Source organism: Clarias gariepinus, chromosome 28, assembly GCF_024256425.1.
Source record: "Clarias gariepinus isolate MV-2021 ecotype Netherlands chromosome 28, CGAR_prim_01v2, whole genome shotgun sequence".
NCBI classification, from domain to species: Eukaryota; Metazoa; Chordata; class Actinopteri; order Siluriformes; family Clariidae; genus Clarias; species Clarias gariepinus.
In genome coordinates, this window is record NC_071127.1 from 16,561,448 (window position 1) to 16,581,816 (window position 20,369).

At 38.9% G+C, this 20,369-nt stretch overlaps 1 protein-coding gene across 2 annotated transcripts; it reads left to right on the forward strand.

Annotated features, from left to right (window-relative positions):
- The first annotated feature begins 1,973 nt into the window (after positions 1 to 1,973).
- epn1b (epsin 1b) lies at positions 1,974 to 13,558 on the forward strand. 2 transcript variants are annotated; one of them, XM_053489753.1, is made up of 9 exons: positions 1,974 to 2,065; positions 5,261 to 5,354; positions 6,033 to 6,188; positions 9,072 to 9,200; positions 9,376 to 9,487; positions 10,741 to 10,904; positions 10,985 to 11,546; positions 11,873 to 11,995; positions 12,800 to 13,558. In XM_053489753.1, exons 2-9 carry the CDS (start codon positions 5,286 to 5,288, stop codon positions 12,898 to 12,900), a joined length of 1,416 nt encoding a protein of 471 aa, XP_053345728.1. In that variant the 5' UTR covers positions 1,974 to 2,065; positions 5,261 to 5,285; the 3' UTR covers positions 12,901 to 13,558. The 2 variants fall into 2 exon arrangements, with proteins under 2 accessions (XP_053345728.1, XP_053345729.1); XM_053489754.1 differs by having other exon boundaries at positions 1,980 to 2,065; positions 5,269 to 5,354.
- Positions 13,559 to 20,369: the final 6,811 nt, after the last annotated feature.

Here is a 20,369-nt window from a genome sequence, read left to right on the forward strand (position 1 = left end):
ACCAGCTCCAGCTGGATTCTGCTTTATGATGGTTGGAGCTACACATCCTGCTCCTGTGCTCCCAGTGATCCAGACCCCATCTGCCCTCTGCACCTGCTGACTCCCTATGCTGAACTGGACTTCATGTTAATTTAAAGAATTTCTGTTATATTGAACTTTCAACTGCACAACACACATGATGTTATATCATCTCTAACTGTTATCACCCAGATGAGGATGGGTTCCCTGTTGAGTCTGGTTCCTCTCAAGGTTTCTTCCTATTGCCATCTCAGGGAGTTTTTCCTTGCCACTGTCGCCGTCACCCTTGGCTTGCTCATCAGAGACATTTTATTCACTCATTTTTGTGAAGCTGCTTTGAGACATTGACCATTGTTAAAAGCGCTACATAAATAAGATTTAATTGAATTGAATTTAACAATGATAATAAGAAGGAGGAAGAGGTGGAGGAAGACCAAAATGACAATGATAATTATGATGATGATGTGGAGGAAGACCACAATGACAATGATAATGATGATGATGATGATGTGGAGGAAGAGCACAATGACAATTGCTATACTGCATGGGCGTAGATTTAGGGAGGACGGAGGGGATGTGTCCCCACCAATATCCTCCGACCATTGAAATGTCCCCACCAATAATTTAATCCACTTAAAAAAAGGGAAAGAATCGTGATGTTAACATTAACCTAGACCCGCAGAAAGGGATAAATCACGTTCTCTCCTTGATTCCTCCCGCAAGAAGGTGTGTTGGGTGACACACATGTAAAAAAAAAAAAAAACATAGCAAAAAAAAGAAGCTGGACATAAGGAGCTTTTTTTTTTTTTTGTAACGACAACAGTTAACGTTAATGCTAGTGGCTTTGACGCACATTCATTATAGCAGGGCAGGCTATAGTCTGTGAACACGGATTTAACACTAATAGCAGATTTAACAGCTAAATGTAAAAGTATAAATATGATCCCTGTCAGTTCTCCTAATTTAATGACGACTATTTGTCAGAAATCAGTCTTGTGGAAGAAATTGATATGCTACATACTAATATTGCCATGGCTAGAATTTTTTTGACAGTTCACTAATAGACAATCCACTATACACAAATAGTTTTTAAAATGCATTTACTGACTTGGCAAACAATAATGATTTGATTCGAGATTTGCACACTAAGACTAAGAAAAGGCTGGAAGACATTGTTGATTAGTATCCAGAACTTAACAGGGAGACTCTAAAAGTTCAGCTAGCCATGTTCAAGTCCAAATACAGTTTCAAATCTAGTACAGAAGTGGCTACTATCATGAGAGGAATGCCAGTGGAGGCGAGGGGTCCATTTAATCAAATTGAAACCCTTGTCAGGCTGCGTTTAGTTATCCCGGTGTCATCAGCTGAAGCTGAAAGGAGTTTCAGTACTCTGAGGAGACTAAAAACCTGGGGTGGGGGGTTTTGTCATAGGTCCCCACCAATGTCCAGAGCAAATCTACGCCCTTGCTTTACTGGCAGCACCACATTCAGACACACCTCTCACGCGCTTGTTGATTTACACACACACACACACCTTCTATTTCTAAACCATCCTTACCCACCAGTATATTCATTAATTTATTTATTACTGTTTTTTTTAACAACATTTTAATTTGTCAAAACTTCACGCTCGAGCTCGAGCACTCCTTTGATGTCGAGCTCGAGCGTGAGGGGTGGGAGGAGGGGGGGCTGTGGTTAATGAGCGAATCCGAACGAATCGTTTAACTGAACCGACTCAAACGATTCGAATCCTCCGTCTCTTTAATCAATACCGCTGTTTAAAGCGTCCTTTATTTACAGGCACAGGACGTGTGTGTGTGTGTGTCCGCAAATTTCACTTTGATTTGAATTAATTTGTTTACTTATTTACATTTTTAACTATTTTTTTTTAAAAGAGGGAGAGAGAGAGAGTGTATTTGTTTGTTTGTTTGTGGGAGCTGTTTGTCTCTCGCCAGGTGCACACAACCGGAAGCGGAAGTTCTCCCTGATTTCCGGGAGTCTCAGCTTCCAGTCGTTCCTTGTTATCCATCCATCTTCCTTTTCAAAGGTAGGTGTTAATACGGTTAAAACCGTTAATATTCAGGTATGACTAAGCGTTATCGTGTCGCGTGCTGTCGGAGGCAGAGTTTTATCAGGCGTTTCTCTCTATAATGTACCAGAGTGCAGCATCCAGGGTTTGATGGTGTGTGTGTGTGTGTGTGTGTGTGTGAGAGACTGGGGTTCTTAAGGTCTTATAAAGCTGTAGGATGTGTGTTTGGATGTGTATCTGTGCCAGGTTTAGACATAATGTTCATTCCTAATGCACTGCACAGGATGTATAATAGATGATGCTGGTGTGTGAGGGTGGAGTCAGGTTATACAGCATCCTATACACACCTTCTCATTTCATCTCTATAGAAAGAAAACAAAGGACTTGTCTGTACATTTGTCCGAACTCGCTTTTTCAACCACATCATCACGTTTCATACACTGCAGGACCCGAAACCAGTCTTTCTTTTGAGACAGATTATGTTACGGCGTTACCATCAGTGAAACTGTCTAGTCAGAATTTAATGAATCTTTTATAGTCCTTAGTTAGATATCTGCCTGAAGGTTAACCTGCACCACCATAAATGAAATCATAATGTTGAGAAAAAGCGATGTTATAAACCAGGACTGGCTCTATGTAAACACACACCAACACCGATGGATATTAATTATTAATTTTTACTGGGATTAGTTCATATTTTCTCTGCTGAAATAACCACGCTGAAGTGGTATAAGTGAATATATTAAAATATATATTGTTAATAAATTAATAATAATTACAATACCGCGCTGGAGTAATTTTCAGACAAAAAGCAGATGAAAGAGGTACAACTTATATAATAAAAGTTACAAAAAAAATTTCCCAAGTGAAGGAGTTTAAGTCTCAGAGGGTCTTGTTAACGAGTGATGAAATATTGGAACATGAGGCTGGCAGATAATCGGAGCAGCGTTGGCGGTATTGCAGTCACTTTACCGCACTGTTGTGACAAAAAGAGACTTGAGCCAAAAGGCAAAGCTCTCAATCTCCCGGTCGATCTTCGTTCCAACCCTCACCTATGGTCATGAGCGTTGGGTCATGACCCAAAGGACAAGATCGTGAATACAAACGGCCGAAATGGGTTTTCTCAGAAAGGTAGCTGGCTTTTCTCTTAAAGATAGAGTAAGGATGTCACCAGGATGCCTCTCTAGAGAGGTGTTCTTGGCACGTCCAGCTGGTAGGAGGCCACAGGGCAGACCACAGACTTGATGGAGGGATTATATCTCCACACTGGCCTTGAAACGCTTCGAGATTCCCCACTCAGAGTTAGCTGAGGTGGTTGGGGAAAGGGAAATTGGGGGTTCCCTGCTGGAACTGCTACCCTCGAGTGAAACCTGGGACCTTCTAGACTACAGTCCAACAGCTTAATCCCTGACTGACCCCTGCCCCATTTCATCTCATCATTCCATCATCTCATCATCTCATTTTGTCATTTCATCATCACTAAATCACCATACCATGATGAGGTCAACACTGGTGCCTCGCACCTCCAGGGTTGTTAGATTTTTTGAATCCCACCTTGGGTGTGTGTGGAGTGTACAGTATATGTTCTCCCTGTACTTGGTGGGCTTCCTCCTGGTGCTCGGGTTTCCTCCCACAGTCCAAAGATATTAATTGGTGTTCCCAGATTGTCCGTATTGTGTGTGCTTGTGTGTGTGTGTGTGTGGCCTGCGATGGATTGGTGCCCTGTCCAGGGTGTACCCTGCCTTGTGCCCGAAGTTTCCTGGTGAAGAATACAGGCTTCCTGTGACCCTGTAAAGTATAAGCATAGAAGATGAATGAAAATGAATAAATCATTTCTATTCATTATTTTATTTCATTATCTGATCATCTCATCATAACCTAGACTTAGCTAGTATCGTTGTCCATTTACAGATTGAATCATGTTTATTATTAATTATAAAATAATAATTATTTCTGTATTGAAATTAGTGCTGCACAGTGAATCACACAGAAATAGAAATCACATTACGAGCCTTTGCAATTATCAGTAATCCTGTAACTGGAGTTTTGCCTGCGAACTTATTCTATGGTGCCTTAGACTTTTGCACAGTACTGTACATTTCTTAAAATATTAATATGAATAAGTAATCTAAAGCACCTGCAGGCGTCATGCCAACCCGAGAAAATGCCAAAGAGACAAACAAAATACTCACAGATGCTCTCTCTTATTACTTAGCGAAGGTCACTGTGTTGTGAAGGAGAGATTTCAGGAACTAATAAAACACACAAGACCAGAAATATATGTATAGAGGGAGTAAGTCGCCTTCATGCAAATAGTGTACTTCTAGTGTCGTTATTTTTTATTCTATATGAATAAGTTTAAATCCTAAATAATGCTGTTTAAATAATAGCAAAAGCCATGTAACACACTCTCCCCAAAGAGCAAACCTGTTTGCAAATATAAAAAGTAAATAGAAGAAGTATACGACAAACACAATATCTTCCATTTTCCCTAGATGTGCAGACATATTTGTGCTTTCTTTTAACGTTATAATTTTGGACCAGCGATGCCCATCATAAGATTCTGATTGTACATTCAGGACAGGAACACCACTGTTTTTCAGGTCTGGCTGCTGCATACTGACTGCAGTCTGCCTGCTGCTGTTAATCAGACTCTCCTCCACCTTTATACGCCCATCCGTGAGTGAAGAGTGTCCCTGAGTCAGAGTATGCATGAGCAAATATTACTAGGCTGGATGGTGACTGATATCAGGACAGGTTAACACGAGAGCGCCTGTTAAACAAAAGGCGAGATACAGCGTGATGTGATGGTACAATCCCGGAATATACCCACCCAATCGGGGGACACAAACTGCATCAATGTGATGTCGATGACCTGGTCGTTCAGTGCATGTAGGTCATCGGATGACTGAAATTTTTCACTTTCTAAAGTTCGGAATCGCGCTCAACATGTTATACTTCGCAGGGTATTTAAGGCCGATCGGAACGCACCTCCAGTCTAGACCTGAGCGCAGGAAGTGACCCCCCAGATCACAACCCTGACACACCCTTCGCTCTGGAATAGGGTCAATCTGAACTCATCAGATCACATGACTTTTGACATTTCCATTGCTCAAAAGTCAAATTTTTTTTTTTTTACAAATTTGTTCCTATCAAAGAATGGAGTTCTGCATGTACATTTTTGCTTAACCGTATCTTCTGTCCTTTTTCAAGCATCGTAGGCGGCACACCAGGGACCATGACGCAGTCAATGATACGCCGAACCCTTAAGAATCTTGTTCAGAATTTCTCAGAGGCCGAGGTGAAGGTAAGGACAAGCTTTTTCTTTCTTTTTTTTTTTTTTCATCAGTTTTACTTCTTTGCTCAATTTCTGTCCTTAATGTTTCTCATTTCATTCTACAGTACACCCTAAAAATGTCAGATTTTCCAATGAGCCTCGCTGAGTAAATTTCTTTTTTCTTTTATATGGAAAAAATAAGAGACCGTAACAAATTTCCTTAAAAAACTTTGGAATGTCATCAAGCTGAAGATGAATGGTCACAAAGCTGTTTGCTTTCTTTGCAAAACGAGTTAATAAAATAATAAGTTACCAAACAGCAACACTGTAAAACATTGGGTTTTTCCACCAAATACTGATTCCTTAATGTTATTTAGCCAAAGCATTGACACAGTTCATTTACATGTTATTTTAATTTTGATTAATTTGAGTTATTAAAGCTCTGCATGATCTTGTTTTTTTTTTTTTTGATAACGCCATTTTCTTTAAATATACACTCAAGAGTTATATTTTGAATTTAGCAGAAATATTGTAAGCAGTTTACAAAAAAATTGAGCAAAACTGTTCATCTCACCAATACATTCACCTATAAGGGTGAAAAATGATTATTTTGCAGTGGTCTTTTTTCTTTCCAGAGCTGTATGATTGTATAAAACTTTAACCTGTTCCTATGATTTAGTGACAGGACCCTTTACTTATGCTTTGCAGGTAAGGGAGGCAACCTCGAATGACCCCTGGGGGCCGTCCAGCTCTCAGATGGCCGACATCTCGGATTTGACTTACAACGTGGTGGCGTGCAACGAAATAATGGGAATGCTGCTGAAGCGTATGAACGACGACAAGAACTGGAGGCACGTATACAAGGTAAGAGCGGACTGCAAATTATTATTTTTTATCTGCGCAATAAGAAATCCTACTGTATAAAATATTACAAATTTTTTTAATCATTGCAGGTGAGATGCCTCTTAAGCGTTCGGCTGCTTTAGTTTTGTATTCATTCCAATTGTAATCATCTAGCAATATCTTTTTTTTTGACACTTTGTCTAATAATTGACTTTATCATGTATAAGGCAGGTGATCATTTAAAATAATAACTTTATTAAATTAAACCGACCGAAACTAAACAGGTTGAACCAGATAGGTGTTAAATTAAACACCGATTGGCATTTAATTAAAGTACGACAGATGTTAAATGCACTTCCTTGCAGGACCAGTCAGGGGCAGTTCATTTAACACTATAGACAAGGGCTTCTCAAAGTTCCGGACTCTGGATCCAGGCAGCATGACAAGTCAATCCGGACCAAGCTCACCTCAAATAAGGAATACAATAATACAATGGAATAAAATGTATCTTTCTTACTTTAAAATAAAAACAAACGTAGCAGACATTTTAATTAATTGTTAGCTAACAGTCCTGCGGGCACTGAAAACCAACTCTGGCATCTTCTGTCAGCGTACACCACGTCCCCTATGCGGTGAGGATGTCATTTTGCAAATATGCAAAGTAAAGATGCAATGTCTCCGTCCAGCAGACACACCTTTTTTTTCTGACTAAATTCAGACTGTGCCGTTTCTCAGACTAGGCTGCAGTATGTTCTGACTGTCTTGACGTGTCTCAGGTTTTGCGTGCTCAGTTGTTTTTCATATATTTTAGTGTATATATAGTATATATATATATATATATATATATATATATACCGTGTAGGATTACAAAGTTATAAAATGTTAAATCTAGGTTCCAACGTAATAGTATATAATTTGAAAAAGTTATGTACGTTGGGCAAGTTTGGTAGCCCAGGTGTCTGAGACGTAAACCTTTTGTCTTTATGTACTTCCTGACCACTGGGTAGTGTCCCAAGGTAAATGTGAATGATAATTTCAAGGCCAGGCTGTGTCTTAGTCTCTGTGATAATGTGAAGGTCTGAGCAATACTGTCAGGCTGATTAGATTAGCACCTATTCATTTGAATGACACTGTTATGCTGATAGATAAGGGCTGGCTGTTTTGTTGTGTTGTTCTTAAAGGTCAGTTTGTTTAATCATGTTTTTATTCAGACATTAGAACAAATACACTTTGCTTCTTTTGATTCCTGTTTCAGAAGAAAAATCAGTAAATGAAGTATTTTTGCTTGTAGTTAAATTTTTAAAAAAAACACCTGGAAAGTGGGAGCTGTTTAGGTTCACCAGCAACAATGTTTTTGGGAAAACAGTGCCATTACTTTTGCACTTGGTGTATTTTGGTATATTTCTGATACTTAAAGGTATTTCGCTTTAAAGTTAGAATTTCTTTGGTTTAAGAGTCTGATTGTAGTCAAGCACTGGCAGTTTTTTTTTGGCCACAATGAACCAGACTTTTAAAAATGAAGTAGGATATAAAAAAAATAATAATAATAGTTAAAGAAATAGATGAAATATACTTTACAGAAAACTTCTGTTCTTTAAACAAAGGTACTAAGAAGTAGGATGGAGGTCATTAAAATTGTTATCGTATAGACTAAGAAAACAAACAAAAGATAGAACCATTAATAAAATTAGAAATACCCAGACGGGGCGAAATACTTTGTTAAATAGAGTTTAAAAGAGCTTTGAGAAATTCTTTACTTACAAGAACTAAAAACTTGCCATGGCATGCACCGTGTGCTTCCAGTTTCACGTAATTCCGGCTGTTGATCAAAACTTGTTTGTGTCAGTGGAAAGCCATTCCACATTTACATCCACACTTACGTTTTGTGCAAGACTTAGTCAAGACTAAAGCACCATGAGTTCCAAAAATGTTATCAAGGAAGTGCAGCAATGAGAAATATAGTACCAGCGACTGAACTAAGCTAAACCGAATGCCAGCTAAAGTTGCACATACGTCTGGGCCCCTTCAAAACTTCTTCGCTTCAGTGGAAAGCCAAAAAATTAACTTTACAATTTTTTTGTTATACATATATTATTTATTTTTATTCTTTTTTTTTTTCTTTTTTTTTTGCATTTTGTCCAAGATTTAGAGAAAAACATGGCTTATGGGTTGCAATAATTTTAGATTTTAGATTTTAGCAAGAAAAAAAAATGGAGCCCTTGTCAGTTTGTTGTTTGTTTTTAAAGCAGCCAATGCCAAAAAAATTTATAAATTAAAATTAAGCGAGGTTCAGTGTCTATATATTTTATATTTTTATCCATTTACATGTCTTTTGATTTGAAATAATTTGATTGTTTTTAGATGCAAAAATATGATTATAGTATTGGAAATTGGTAATTTTGGTAATCTTTTTGGGTGGCTGGAACGGATTATCTGCTTCTACATTATTTCCAATTGTAAAATGTGCTTCACAATACGAAATTTCACCTTAAGTACTCTCTTCTGGAAATCCGTATGGGCCGAGGTATTGCTGTATGTATAATAAATTCACTTGGACTCCACTTTAGTTGTAGAATCATGTCAAGGATAATCGATGGAGGAGAAAGATGCACCAGAGCTCAAACAAATGTCATAAGAAATAGTCTGAATGATTGCATACATGGGAGATTTGAATTTTGTCGTGTTTTTTTGTTTTTGTTCTTTTTATTAACAAAACACTCCAAACGCATGTTATTAGCTTGTCGTTGTGAAATATTGTTTGTAGCATGATCGATGAGAAAAAGGATTTGAATTTATTTTAAGACAAGTGTGAAGCATAGCACAAATTGTTAATTTAGCTGTAAATTGTTTTTATTAACTAAATAAATTTCTCTCTCTTTTTGTTTTTTTTTTGTGTGTGTGCAGTCTTTAACACTCCTAGAGTATCTCCTGAAAACCGGTTCTGACCGCATTCCAAAGCAGAGTCAGGAGAACATTCACATCATTAAACCTCTGGTCGAGTATCGCTTCACAGATAAAGACGGGAAGGACCAGGTACCCGAATAAACGTGTTTGAATACTTTAATATTATTAACAGTAATGCTTCTTGCTTAAAAATTTAACTTGTATGTAAGGGGTCCTTGTTATTGTTCAACATGATTGTCGTTATAAGTATATATACGTACATCAAGGTAGTGTGGAAATTGTGATAATAACGTCTGCTCTTTAGGGTGTGAATGTCCGGGAGAAAGCCAAGATAGTGATGTTACTCATCGAGGATGAGGAGAAACGTAAAGAAGAGAGGGAGTTTGCCATGAAGACGAAGAACAAACTGGCAAATTGTAATTTTTTTCTTTAATAAGCACTTGATCAATAATTAAAGAGATGTTAGATTTTTTATACTACACTAAGATAACCCGAGTAAATACAAAACAAGTTGTTGTTGTTGTTTTTTTTAATGTTGATTTCATTTATTAAGGGTGTGAAAAAGTATTTACCCCTAAACCTAATAGCTGGTTGTTATACCCTTCGCGGCAAAAACTGCAATCAAGCATTTCTGATAACCGGCATCGAGTCTTTCACATCCCTGTGGAGGAATTTTGGCCCGCTCTTCTTCCGAATTATTTTAATTTAGCCACATTGGAGGGTTTTCAAGCTTGAAATGCTGGTTTAATGTCATGCTACAACATCTTAATCGGATATAAGTCCAGACTTTAACTAGGGTACTCAAAAACATTCATTCATTTAGTTATTTTCAAATTAAAAAGAGTCTGGTAGTGATGGGTCGTTCATGAACGATTCGTCTTTTTTGAATAAATGTTTAACGTGAATCAGAAGAACGAGTAGTCTGCGTAAATGCGCAAAGCATCTCAAAACCTCTGTCCGAAACGTTCGTTCTTTTGTCACGTGAATCCCATAGACGTTATGCAGTGCAATAGATACAAAAGAATGAATGACTCAGACTGAAGGATATGAGAGGTGAGCTGCTCATTCTGTTTATTATAATCTGTTCTTCGCTGCATTGTAATATTTTCATTACTAGAACTATAGCAAAAATTTGTGTATGTAGATGTATTGGGAGTCTGTTTATTGAAATTGTAACATTTTATTTTATTTCTGATCAAAAGAACGTAATGAACTAAATTACTCAAAAAAAGATTCGTTTATTTTGATAAAAGGGATTTAAAGAACCGAGTCACTAAAATGATTTAAACTTCCCATCACTAAGGTCTGGCAGTAATCAGTTTAATCTGTTAAATTAATTTAACTCAGCTTTCCAAAAAAAAAAATCACAATTCGTTCATGATTAAGCAAGGAGTGGGGCAATTACATTTTTTGTATAGGGACAACTTTTTTTGCTTATCTTTGTGTAAAATTTCTATTTTAGTTTCTAAAATTTCTAAATTAGTTTGATCTGAATCATTCACAAAAAAAAAAAAGATCTGGAATTGGGAAATACTTTTTCCCAGCACTGAAAGTACAACAAGGTAGTGTGTTAAATTTCTATTGAAAGATGCAGTTTATCCTTTTATGTCCTAAACAAAGCCTGTTGTTTTTGGGGGGGGACTTATTGGACTTTGTTGTTTATGTTTAGCCACTTCAGAGGCCAGCGACAAACCCAAGCCTGAGATTCCTCCATATACGGGGCTGCCATCCTTGGACAACATCCCGTCTGTGGCAGATCTGACCGCCAGCATGGCAAAGAAAAAGGAAGAGAAGAGGCTACTAGAGGAAAAGAAGAAAGAAGAAGAACGACGTGTGAGTTCTGTTTTTCGAGGACGAATGTTTTTGGGTTTGTTTGTTTTTTTCCAGACTTGACCATGTTTTTTTTCTGTCAGGCAAAGGAAGGCGACACGGAGCCAGACCTGTGGGAACAAGCAGCAACCGCAGCACCTCCTTCCAGCTCGGACCCCTGGGGAGCGCCGGCTGATGCTCCTGCTACGAATGACCCCTGGGGCTCACCGACAAACGACTCGCAGGAGTCCAACACGGTTTCCGGCGATCCTTGGGGCGAGTCGGCGGACAAAGCGGTGGATGCTGCCGTTCCTTCTAACGATCCTTGGGGAGGTTCATCAAATGAGAAGACATCACCTCCAGCCAGCAACTCTCCGTGGGGTGACTCGGGAGACCCTACAGAAGACAAAGGTTCGGCTACTTACGATCCCTGGGGCACGACAAATGACTCGGTAGCAAATTCACAGCCAACAAAGACAGATCCTTTGGGCACACCAGTGGATTCTCCGGGCGAGTCTGCTCCTGCAGCATCAGATCCCTGGGAGACACCGTCGGAGCCGGGTCTCGTGAAATCGGATCCGTGGGGTGGGGATAATGCAGCTTCAGCAGGGACGCCCACTGACCCGTTTAGTGAGGGGCCCAAAGCTGATCCGTGGGGAACATTGGGTATGTAAAGGAGATCAAATCTAAAAAACCACACCTAGTTCAGAAAATACAAACAACACACATCTTCTGCAGATACTCATGTTTTACAATATCGTTTCTTTTTTCCAGAACTAAGAAGTAAGAAGAAGAAAAAGTGTTAATTAGATACTTTTAGTACTTTTGTAATAAGCTCTCGCCTCATTCTTCTATGCTACTGCAAATAATCCCACTAGCTATAAAACTTAACAGTACATAATAAGATGAATGCACAGTAAAACGTCCATGTTGTGTGTTTTTTAAAACTTTTTAACAGCGATCTTTCTGTGCATCTTCTCACTCACGTTTAGCCTCTTCACCACTTCCAAGCAACGACCCCTGGGGAGCTCCGGCGACTCAACCAGACGCATCGGCACAAACTGACCCCTTCGGTGACGGAGGAAAATCAGATCCCTGGGGCGCTCCTGCTGAGAGTACGACCCGTAAACACGCAGCGTTAACTTTCATATAAATCCATCATGGTAACATGGTGACATTAAAGTTGCCGTAGCGAACACTGGTCCTCAATTAATCAATCTGGGTGGGAAGTGATTTATTCAGAAATCACTTGTAGGAGCGTTTGAGCACGACTTATAAAAGTGCTTTGTTTCTTTATGCTAGTTCCTTAGGTTAGGGACGAAGAGGACCGTTTTGCCCCAACACAAATCCATAAATATGGACAAATATCGCATCACACAAACTATTCATTTAAAGCTGAACAAAACAAAATGGTAAGAATAGCGGTGCAAAATTAGTTTTTCTTAAACGAATAGTTGAACATGATAAGTTAATAATTGGTTAATCATTAATGACTAATAATAATAAGTTACGTCGTTTCAGCAACGCTGTTCCAACTTCTTAGTTATGCAAAACTAATTATTAATGCAAAAATTGTGAACACACAAATATACACATACAAATTCACATTTCAGGAAAAATAAATAGTATGATGTAAAAATAAATAAATTAAAATTTTATTTGTCACATATACAGTCATACATGCAGTGAAATGCTTAATTTTTCGCATATTCCAGCTTCTTGTTGGTAGGCAGGGGTCAAAGTGCAGGGTCAGCCATTTTTACGGCGCCCCTGGAGCAGACAGGGTTAAGGGCCTTGCTCAAGGGCCTACAGCGGCAACCTGGCGGTTTTTTAAGTTCTTATTCATTCACCTAGGCCACCTTTTATATATATTTGTGTATTTTTAGTTCAAACACTCATGTTCCTGCTTTCATCCCCAGGTGCTGTATCCTCATCTCAGCCCACCGAAGACTCAAAAAAATCATCTAGCAATTTCTTGGAGGAAGGAGCCTCGTTGGTGGATTTCGACTCTCTCATATAGAAAGGAATTAAGTGTCTTCTTTAGGCCATTCGGATTAGATAACGTTTTGTGGGTAGAAGTCGTCATTGTAGGTGTAACAGTCGTCGATCCTTTCCTCTCAGCACTCCGTTTCATTCCTCTGCTGACTCTCTTTTTTTTTTTTTTTTTTTTTTAATTTGTTGCTTTTTTTGTGTTGCTCGTTGTACCAACGTCCCATGGTTGCACCAAATCAAATGGCAGTGTTTTTTGAAGAGCATCAAGCATTTTCTTGCATGCATAAAGCTTCTAGTAGCACAACCAGCCCATGACACCACCTTCTTTAGCATGGTCCTGCCTTTAAAGGATCTGCAGAATGCACTATGGGATGTCTTAATGGGGAGTGTTCTCACTTAGATGTCTGTATAAACACCTGAAGAAATCTCTGTTTCCCTTTATGCATTCCCTTATCAAATGCCAGCTTAAAGCCTATTGGGCATATTGTGACAATATTTTAAGTGTAGCGTTTGTGTCCACAGTGGTTGTCTGGAAGTTATTGAACTTGGTTTATTGCTGTCGGTCTTTCTCATCTAGTGTTCTACTACGGCATTAACGACATATCCAAAGAGTACCAGTGCAAATTCAATTTTTTTATTTATATGGATACTTTCTGTTTTAATAATTTAATCTGGTACGTCAATACCCAGAAGTATTTCCCAGATTGAATTTAACTTTGTTCTACTTTATTATTATTATTATTATTATTATTATTATTTACTTTAGAGCCACTGTGGATTTCTGCCCTTTAGAACTATAGAAATGTAAAATGCGTTGCCATGCTTACACGAAAGCTCTCTTCATTCACCTGGATGGTGCCAATACTCCTTAATTAAGTGCAGGGTAAAGTCAGGAAGTTGTCGTACAGGGTCAGCTAAAATGCCTTTTGATATGTGGATGACACATCAAACATTTATTCATCACACAACAGAAAACTGTCAAGAAACCTTAAAATTTCCGTGATGCTTCCAAATGCACAGAAAGTAATCCAGGCTGCCGGTATTCCCAAATTCGATCCCGTGATGTACAATTTTTATTAAAGTTTGGTATTGTGGAAAATCAAGGGATGTTTTAAAAGAAATATAACCTGGAACTTATACTTTTCAAATGCAATCATAGAAGTTTATACTTTGTTCGAAGGAGAATTATGTAGATGGTTTGCAGACTTCATAGGTGGCCCATGACTCTTTTTTTTTGCTTTAACAGCATTCGAGGGAAAAAAAAATCTCTCATAAAGGTGTTTGAGAAAATCCCCTGGAAATCCAAGCCTGTCCACTGATTCGCTAAATATTACGCTTTAATAGATTCTGAGCTCTGTATGGTGAGGAGCGTCAGGTTCTCAGCTTTTGTAAGAAAGTTTTGTGTTTTGTTCATTTAGAGTTACCAGTCTCAAAAATTGGCACCTTAGATTAGAGCCTTGAAGGCTTCACAGAGCATCATCCTCAATATCAACTGTTTAACTGCATATTTTGGACGCCTTCAGTATCACAGAATTACAGAAATGTAGAAAGAGTTTTATAGATTTTTTTTTTAATCATGAACGACCATGGACTCAGAAAGGACCAAGCATCAGAACGCGGAAAAAAGTGATTTAAGTGATTTAAACGTGCCATGGTCATCGGTGCCAGACAGGCCGGTCTGAGTATTACCAAAACTGCTGATCTCCTGGGATTCTCACACACAACCATCTCTTAGGTTTACAAAGAATGGTCCAGCTCCTGTCAGCTGGGAACAGAAAACTGAGGCTACAATTCATCATGGGCTCACCAAAATTGGCTAAAATCATCTTTAAGTGGTTTCTTGAACATAATGAGTTCACTGGACTTAAACGGCGTCCTCAGTCTCCAGATCTCAATCCAGTAGAGCGCCTTTGGGATGTAGTGGTGGAACAGGAGATTCATATCATGAACATGCAGTTGAAAAAGCACATAGTTCAATCTATACCATGAAGAATTAGGGACGTTTTGAAGGAAAAAATGGGTCCAAAACAGTACTAGTCACATGTACCATGCTGGCCATTGCGCACACACATTTCATAATATGCTCTAGGGGGCGCTGTATCCTGGCTAACCCTGCCCTCTAACCCCAGACACGCAATGGTGCCTGTGTCACCCAAAGTACAACTTACATCTGACTGTACAGCTAAAGAGTAAGTCTACCTGCTTAGCAAAGTAATTAATCTTAAAACCTGAACATTCTGTGATGTGATGTTGGTTGACTGAACGAGCAACATAAAGTCAATTTTCTGATGAGTATTGAATATTGTACTAAAATGTAAAAAAAAAAAAAAAGATCTGTATTTTGTCACAGCAGACAAATCTATCTATCTATCTAAAGCTTTATACGGTATATGTATGTATTTATTTATTTATTTATTGACATATTTATTCATTTATTTATGTTTTTATTAATTTATTTGGATTTTTGTAAGCATATCCATATCAATGCCGGACATACAGCATCGTTTCACATCACTATAATGTAAGGAAATTCGAAAGAGTGCTGCGCTGTAAATACAAGTCGTATTTTGGACGGTAAATGAATATATTTATTCTATTATGAGTGTCGTTTCTTGTGAATGTGTACACTGGAAAAATAAAGTATAGAAAGATATGAATACAGCTCTCAGTCTTTCTGTTCACTAGTTTTCCAACAGTTTCTGTCTAAAGGGTTGTGCATAAGTCTTGAACCTACAGGTACATTTAATTTCTTGTTTGTTAAGTTAAATGATGTAGAGAGTAAATGAAGGAAAAAATGGGAACATAAACAGGTGCTTGGTTGGTTTTCTTCATGTAATCTGGTTTCCTCCCACAGTCCAAAGACATGCAGAGCATTTCCAAACTGCCTGCAGTTCATGTTCAAGTTCCCCAAGATAGAATATGCTCCAGGTCTCCTTCCACCCTCTACAGGATAAATGGTATAATAAGTGAATATTGTTATGTAAATACGGATATAACTTCAACTCGAGTTGATTAACATATGGTTGTAATCGGGGCAGGCGGTTAAGGCGGTCAGTGCCCGTGCCAAGCCTGCAGAGACTGTGATGCCGCAGGACGGGCATCCAACATAAAACCTGTGCCAATAACTTGTGGATCAAATGATCTGATGTGGAGACTTTAAAAATAAAAATAAGTAACTGTAATAGTTTGTGATCATCGACTCAAAATGCAACATTAGGAGAACATGTCTTTGAAAGTTAGAATGGAATGATTTTGGAATAACTTTTTACAATCGCATGATCCATGTCTTGGTTGGAGATTGAATTAAAAAGAACCTACTGAACCTACCTAGGCTGAATTACAAAGTCTAAACTAATAGTGTATCGTTAACTGTAGCAGAAAACAGTGCGTGAGAGCTGTGATGGTCAGACATGAGATTAATTATCCATCCATCTTGGAACCTCTGTAGACCGTGGAGGCCAATGGTAGGACCTCTGGTCAACATTCACTCACGCATTCACACACCACAGGCAATTCGGGAACTCCAGTTAACCTAATCTGCATATCTTTGGGAGGAATACGGAGAACATGGAGGAAACCCACCAATCAGGGGGAGAACATGGGAATGAGGTGGGAATCAAACCCGGACACTGCAGCTGCAAGGCTAATCAGTACGCCACTGTACCGCCGATATTCATTAGCTCCGCATGGATATACAGTATACACATTATGGGCAAAAGTATGTGCATCACTCTCGTATGTGGATCTTCTCCAAATAGACCTAAAACTTAAAACTATCTTATTGGACCACGTTAAAAGAAAGTTGCTTTATTTTCTAGTTTGTCTTTGTTTTAATGCAGCTTGTACAGTATGCATTAATCATTTTATGCCATCTTTTTATAATAATAATAATAATAATAAATGCGTGTGGTTGGAGGAAAAGATTGATAGACAATATGAAGACGCAAGACAAGAGCGAAGGAACAGATGGTCTTTAAGGATGGATTAGAGGAATCCGAGTGGGATTGAGGCAGAAGTGGAAGAAAAGAGAACACAGTGATAGAGCGGAGAGCGAGACCGTATGACAGCTGATGAGAGACTTCAGGATGATGGGAGATGTGTAATCTGTAATAGTCGCGTCTTCCAAAAAGGTAAGTTACGAAGGAAATTCAATTTGAGTAAATCTTAAGTACCTTTAAACATCAAGTAGCATTTTGGTTCTTGGGAAACAAGTACAATGATGTTTGCATATTTTTACAAATACTACAAGTGAACACATTATAGGCACTGGTGGCTCAGTGGTAGGTGTTTCGCCCGCTATGCGGAAAGCCCGGGTTCGATTCCCAGCCAATGCCCAAACCCCACAGCCACTGGATGCAGTGCCGGTCCCAAGCCCGGATAAATGGGACGGTTGCGTTAGGGAGGGCACCTGGCGTAAAACCTGTGGCAAGTTTTTGTGTGGACTGGATAGTCCACTATGGCAAACCCTTGCTGGGAGTAGCCGAAAGACCAACAACACAAGTGAACAAATCAGTTTAGCATTGCCATGTAAAAGCCACTGGTCGCTTAATATTATTGTCCTGGATTAGGCAAGAAAACAACTACGGAGATTACTGAAAAGCCTGGAATTAGGTTTTTAGCGCTAAATTAGAAATGAACAGTAAAAGCCATAGCTATGTTTAATAGTCAGCCGTTCACATTTAGCAGATGTTCTTATCCAGGGCGACAAGAGTGCTTTGTAGTTTCTGTGATTGGACAGATCCTCACATTCGGTTCATCCATCTTGGACGCTCTGTAGCTTGACTAGGGAACATGGAGGCCAGTGGTGATCATCTCCATGTCTTTGGGCTGTGTGGAAGAAACCCACCAAACACATGGAATCGAACCCAGGACCTGGAGGTGCAAGGCGACAGTGCTAACCACCAAGCCACCGTGCCACCTTACACTGAGTTACTGGATTACTATTGTACCCAAATACCCTCAGTCAAACACTGCTGCAAAGGTTTTTTTTTTAGGAGGGATTAATCCAAGAATTGAAGAAACAGATCATCGTTTAAAGATTGCCAGGGATTCAGCTGTACGGACATGTAAAGGAAGTTTATCAACAGCAAACACAGTATTGGTGCTGATTAAAAAAAAAGTATGTTATACATATAATACAGAAAATGTCCCAAAGCAGCTACTTTTGAAAGGTTATGCAACATGGAAGTGACCGATCTTGCGTCCCTAAAAATTTCAAGTTGCTACCTTTTTTTAAATGTTATATGTGATGCAAAAAAAAAAAACAATAATCATTTAAAATGCTAATTATTTATATTCCTTTGTTTGTTTTTATGTTGAAATATCTTAACAATATTACATTTTAGAATGTCCTTTTCATGTGGAATCTAAATCGGCCGAGTTTCACCTGAATGACAGTTAAGATCGTTAAAAGATTTGAAAATTCAAAAAAGTTCCGGACACTACGGACATGAAAGGGCAGTTAACTGTACTGAGCAAATGTGTTTCTTTTGATCTGATGAAAATATAAATGTGTACGCATATATACCAAAAGAAACTATGCATGAAATGGGAGATAAGAAAGTATTATGAAAAATTGTTTACAGTATATGATCCTATCTAAAAATTCATTTTTTCACCTAGGTGAGAATTTTTTGCATTGTCTTTTAGTTCTGACTTTTCGTCTCCTGCTTCAGCCTCCTCCTCTGACAGCCGAGCACACTCAAGACTTAAAGCAGTAAAAGATTCAGAGCAGATTTGCTTTTAATCTGACGGATTAGGATTAAACAGAAATCATGACTGAGACATTGGCTCAGCACATATGAATCATCTAAAACCTTAATCTCTTAATATCACCCATAGGAGAAAAGAAGGAAGATGTCAATCTTTGTGAAGTGAAGGTTTAATACTGACGAATGTCTCCCAGGAGATTCTGGATCCCGTCGTAAATGACAGAGATGTACAAGAGTGAGTCAAAACAAAACAATAAAATAAAAACTTAAAACTGCAAAGTTGAATATGTAAGACATGTCTCTAGAGGAATTCAGGCATGGGTTGATTACGGGAACATCTGGACTAATCAAAATCTGGATGCAAGAATGCAACACATTTGAGACACTTATTTGTTATTTAATAAGAATTCAAATAAAAAAAGAAAAGAAATATATATATATGATTTTATTAATCCCAAGCTGAGTATCAGATCAGTGCCATCTCCAGCTAAAACATATTCAGTAATGATTTTAGAAGCAGTGTGGGCATTGGTGGCTCAGTGGTAGGTTTCTCGCCTGTCATGCCTAAGCCCTGGGTTCGATTCCCAGCCGATGTCCCAGCCCGTGGATGCAGTGCCGGTCTCAGGCCTGGATAAAATGGGAGGATTGTATCAGGAAGGGCATCCAGTGTACAACCAGTGCTGAGTTGTTGTGTGGATTGGATGGTCCACTGTGGTGACCCCTTGATGGGAGCAGTCGAAAGACCAACATCAATTTATAAGAAGCATGTACAATTTTTTATAGAACTGTGTTCTCGAACTTAATAAAAATGAGGCCTCACACCCCCAGGGTCAAGGGTTTGAGTCTGTGTGTTTTTAGTTTGCGTATTTTTTCCATACTTGATGGGTTTCTTTTGAAGGACTGTGTTGACTCATTTTTGGCTCTCGTCTTCAGTCCAATCCCTGTTCCTCACAGTGACCTATTAATCAATCAAGTATAAAAATTACTCCTGTAGATGAGTAGCTCAGTGGTTAAGGCATTAGACTACAATTCAGTAGGTCCTGGGTTCAACCTCCTCTGGATAAGGGTGTCTGTTAAAGGAAAAACAAAAGAAATTGCAAATCCCAGCTTAATTAGAGCAAAGAGGTTAGACATTTTTACGGCACCCCTGGAGCAGACAGGGTTAGGAGCCTTACTCAAGGGCCCAACAGCGTCAACCTGGTGGAGCTGGGCCTCGAACCGTGGACCGTCCGATCAATTACTCGGAGCCATCACTGCAAAAAAGTTGTCATTTTCACATTTCCCAGTTAAGAAGCTAGGTTCAGCTAGGATACAGCGCCCCTGCAGCAGATATGGTTAGGGGCCTTGCTCAAGGGCCCAACAGTGGCGACTTGACGGTGCTGCAACTCAAACCGCTGGCCTTTCAATCAGAATCCCAGTAACCTACAGCCTTTTCTGTTTGAGTCAACACTGGGCTAAAGGCATGACCCAGGGAGAGACGGGAACAGATTAGGTGATATTTTTTTATATTTTTTAGGGATAAATACTTTTGCACGGTACTGTGTTATATTATTTCTGAAGGATGTTTGTGTTTAATCACATCTGTCTCTTCTTGTCCTCACTTTCTAAATCCATTGTTTTTCTTCTACAGATTAGAAATTTGAAACTGAGATTATTTCTCCATCTTTAGCTTCAGACCGCTCCTCCTCCTCCTCCTTCTCCTCCTCCTCCCTCTTTTTGTTAGAAATAAAAACACTCCTCTCATGTCACCTCCTATCATCATCATCTCTTCTGTAACACTTTTCCT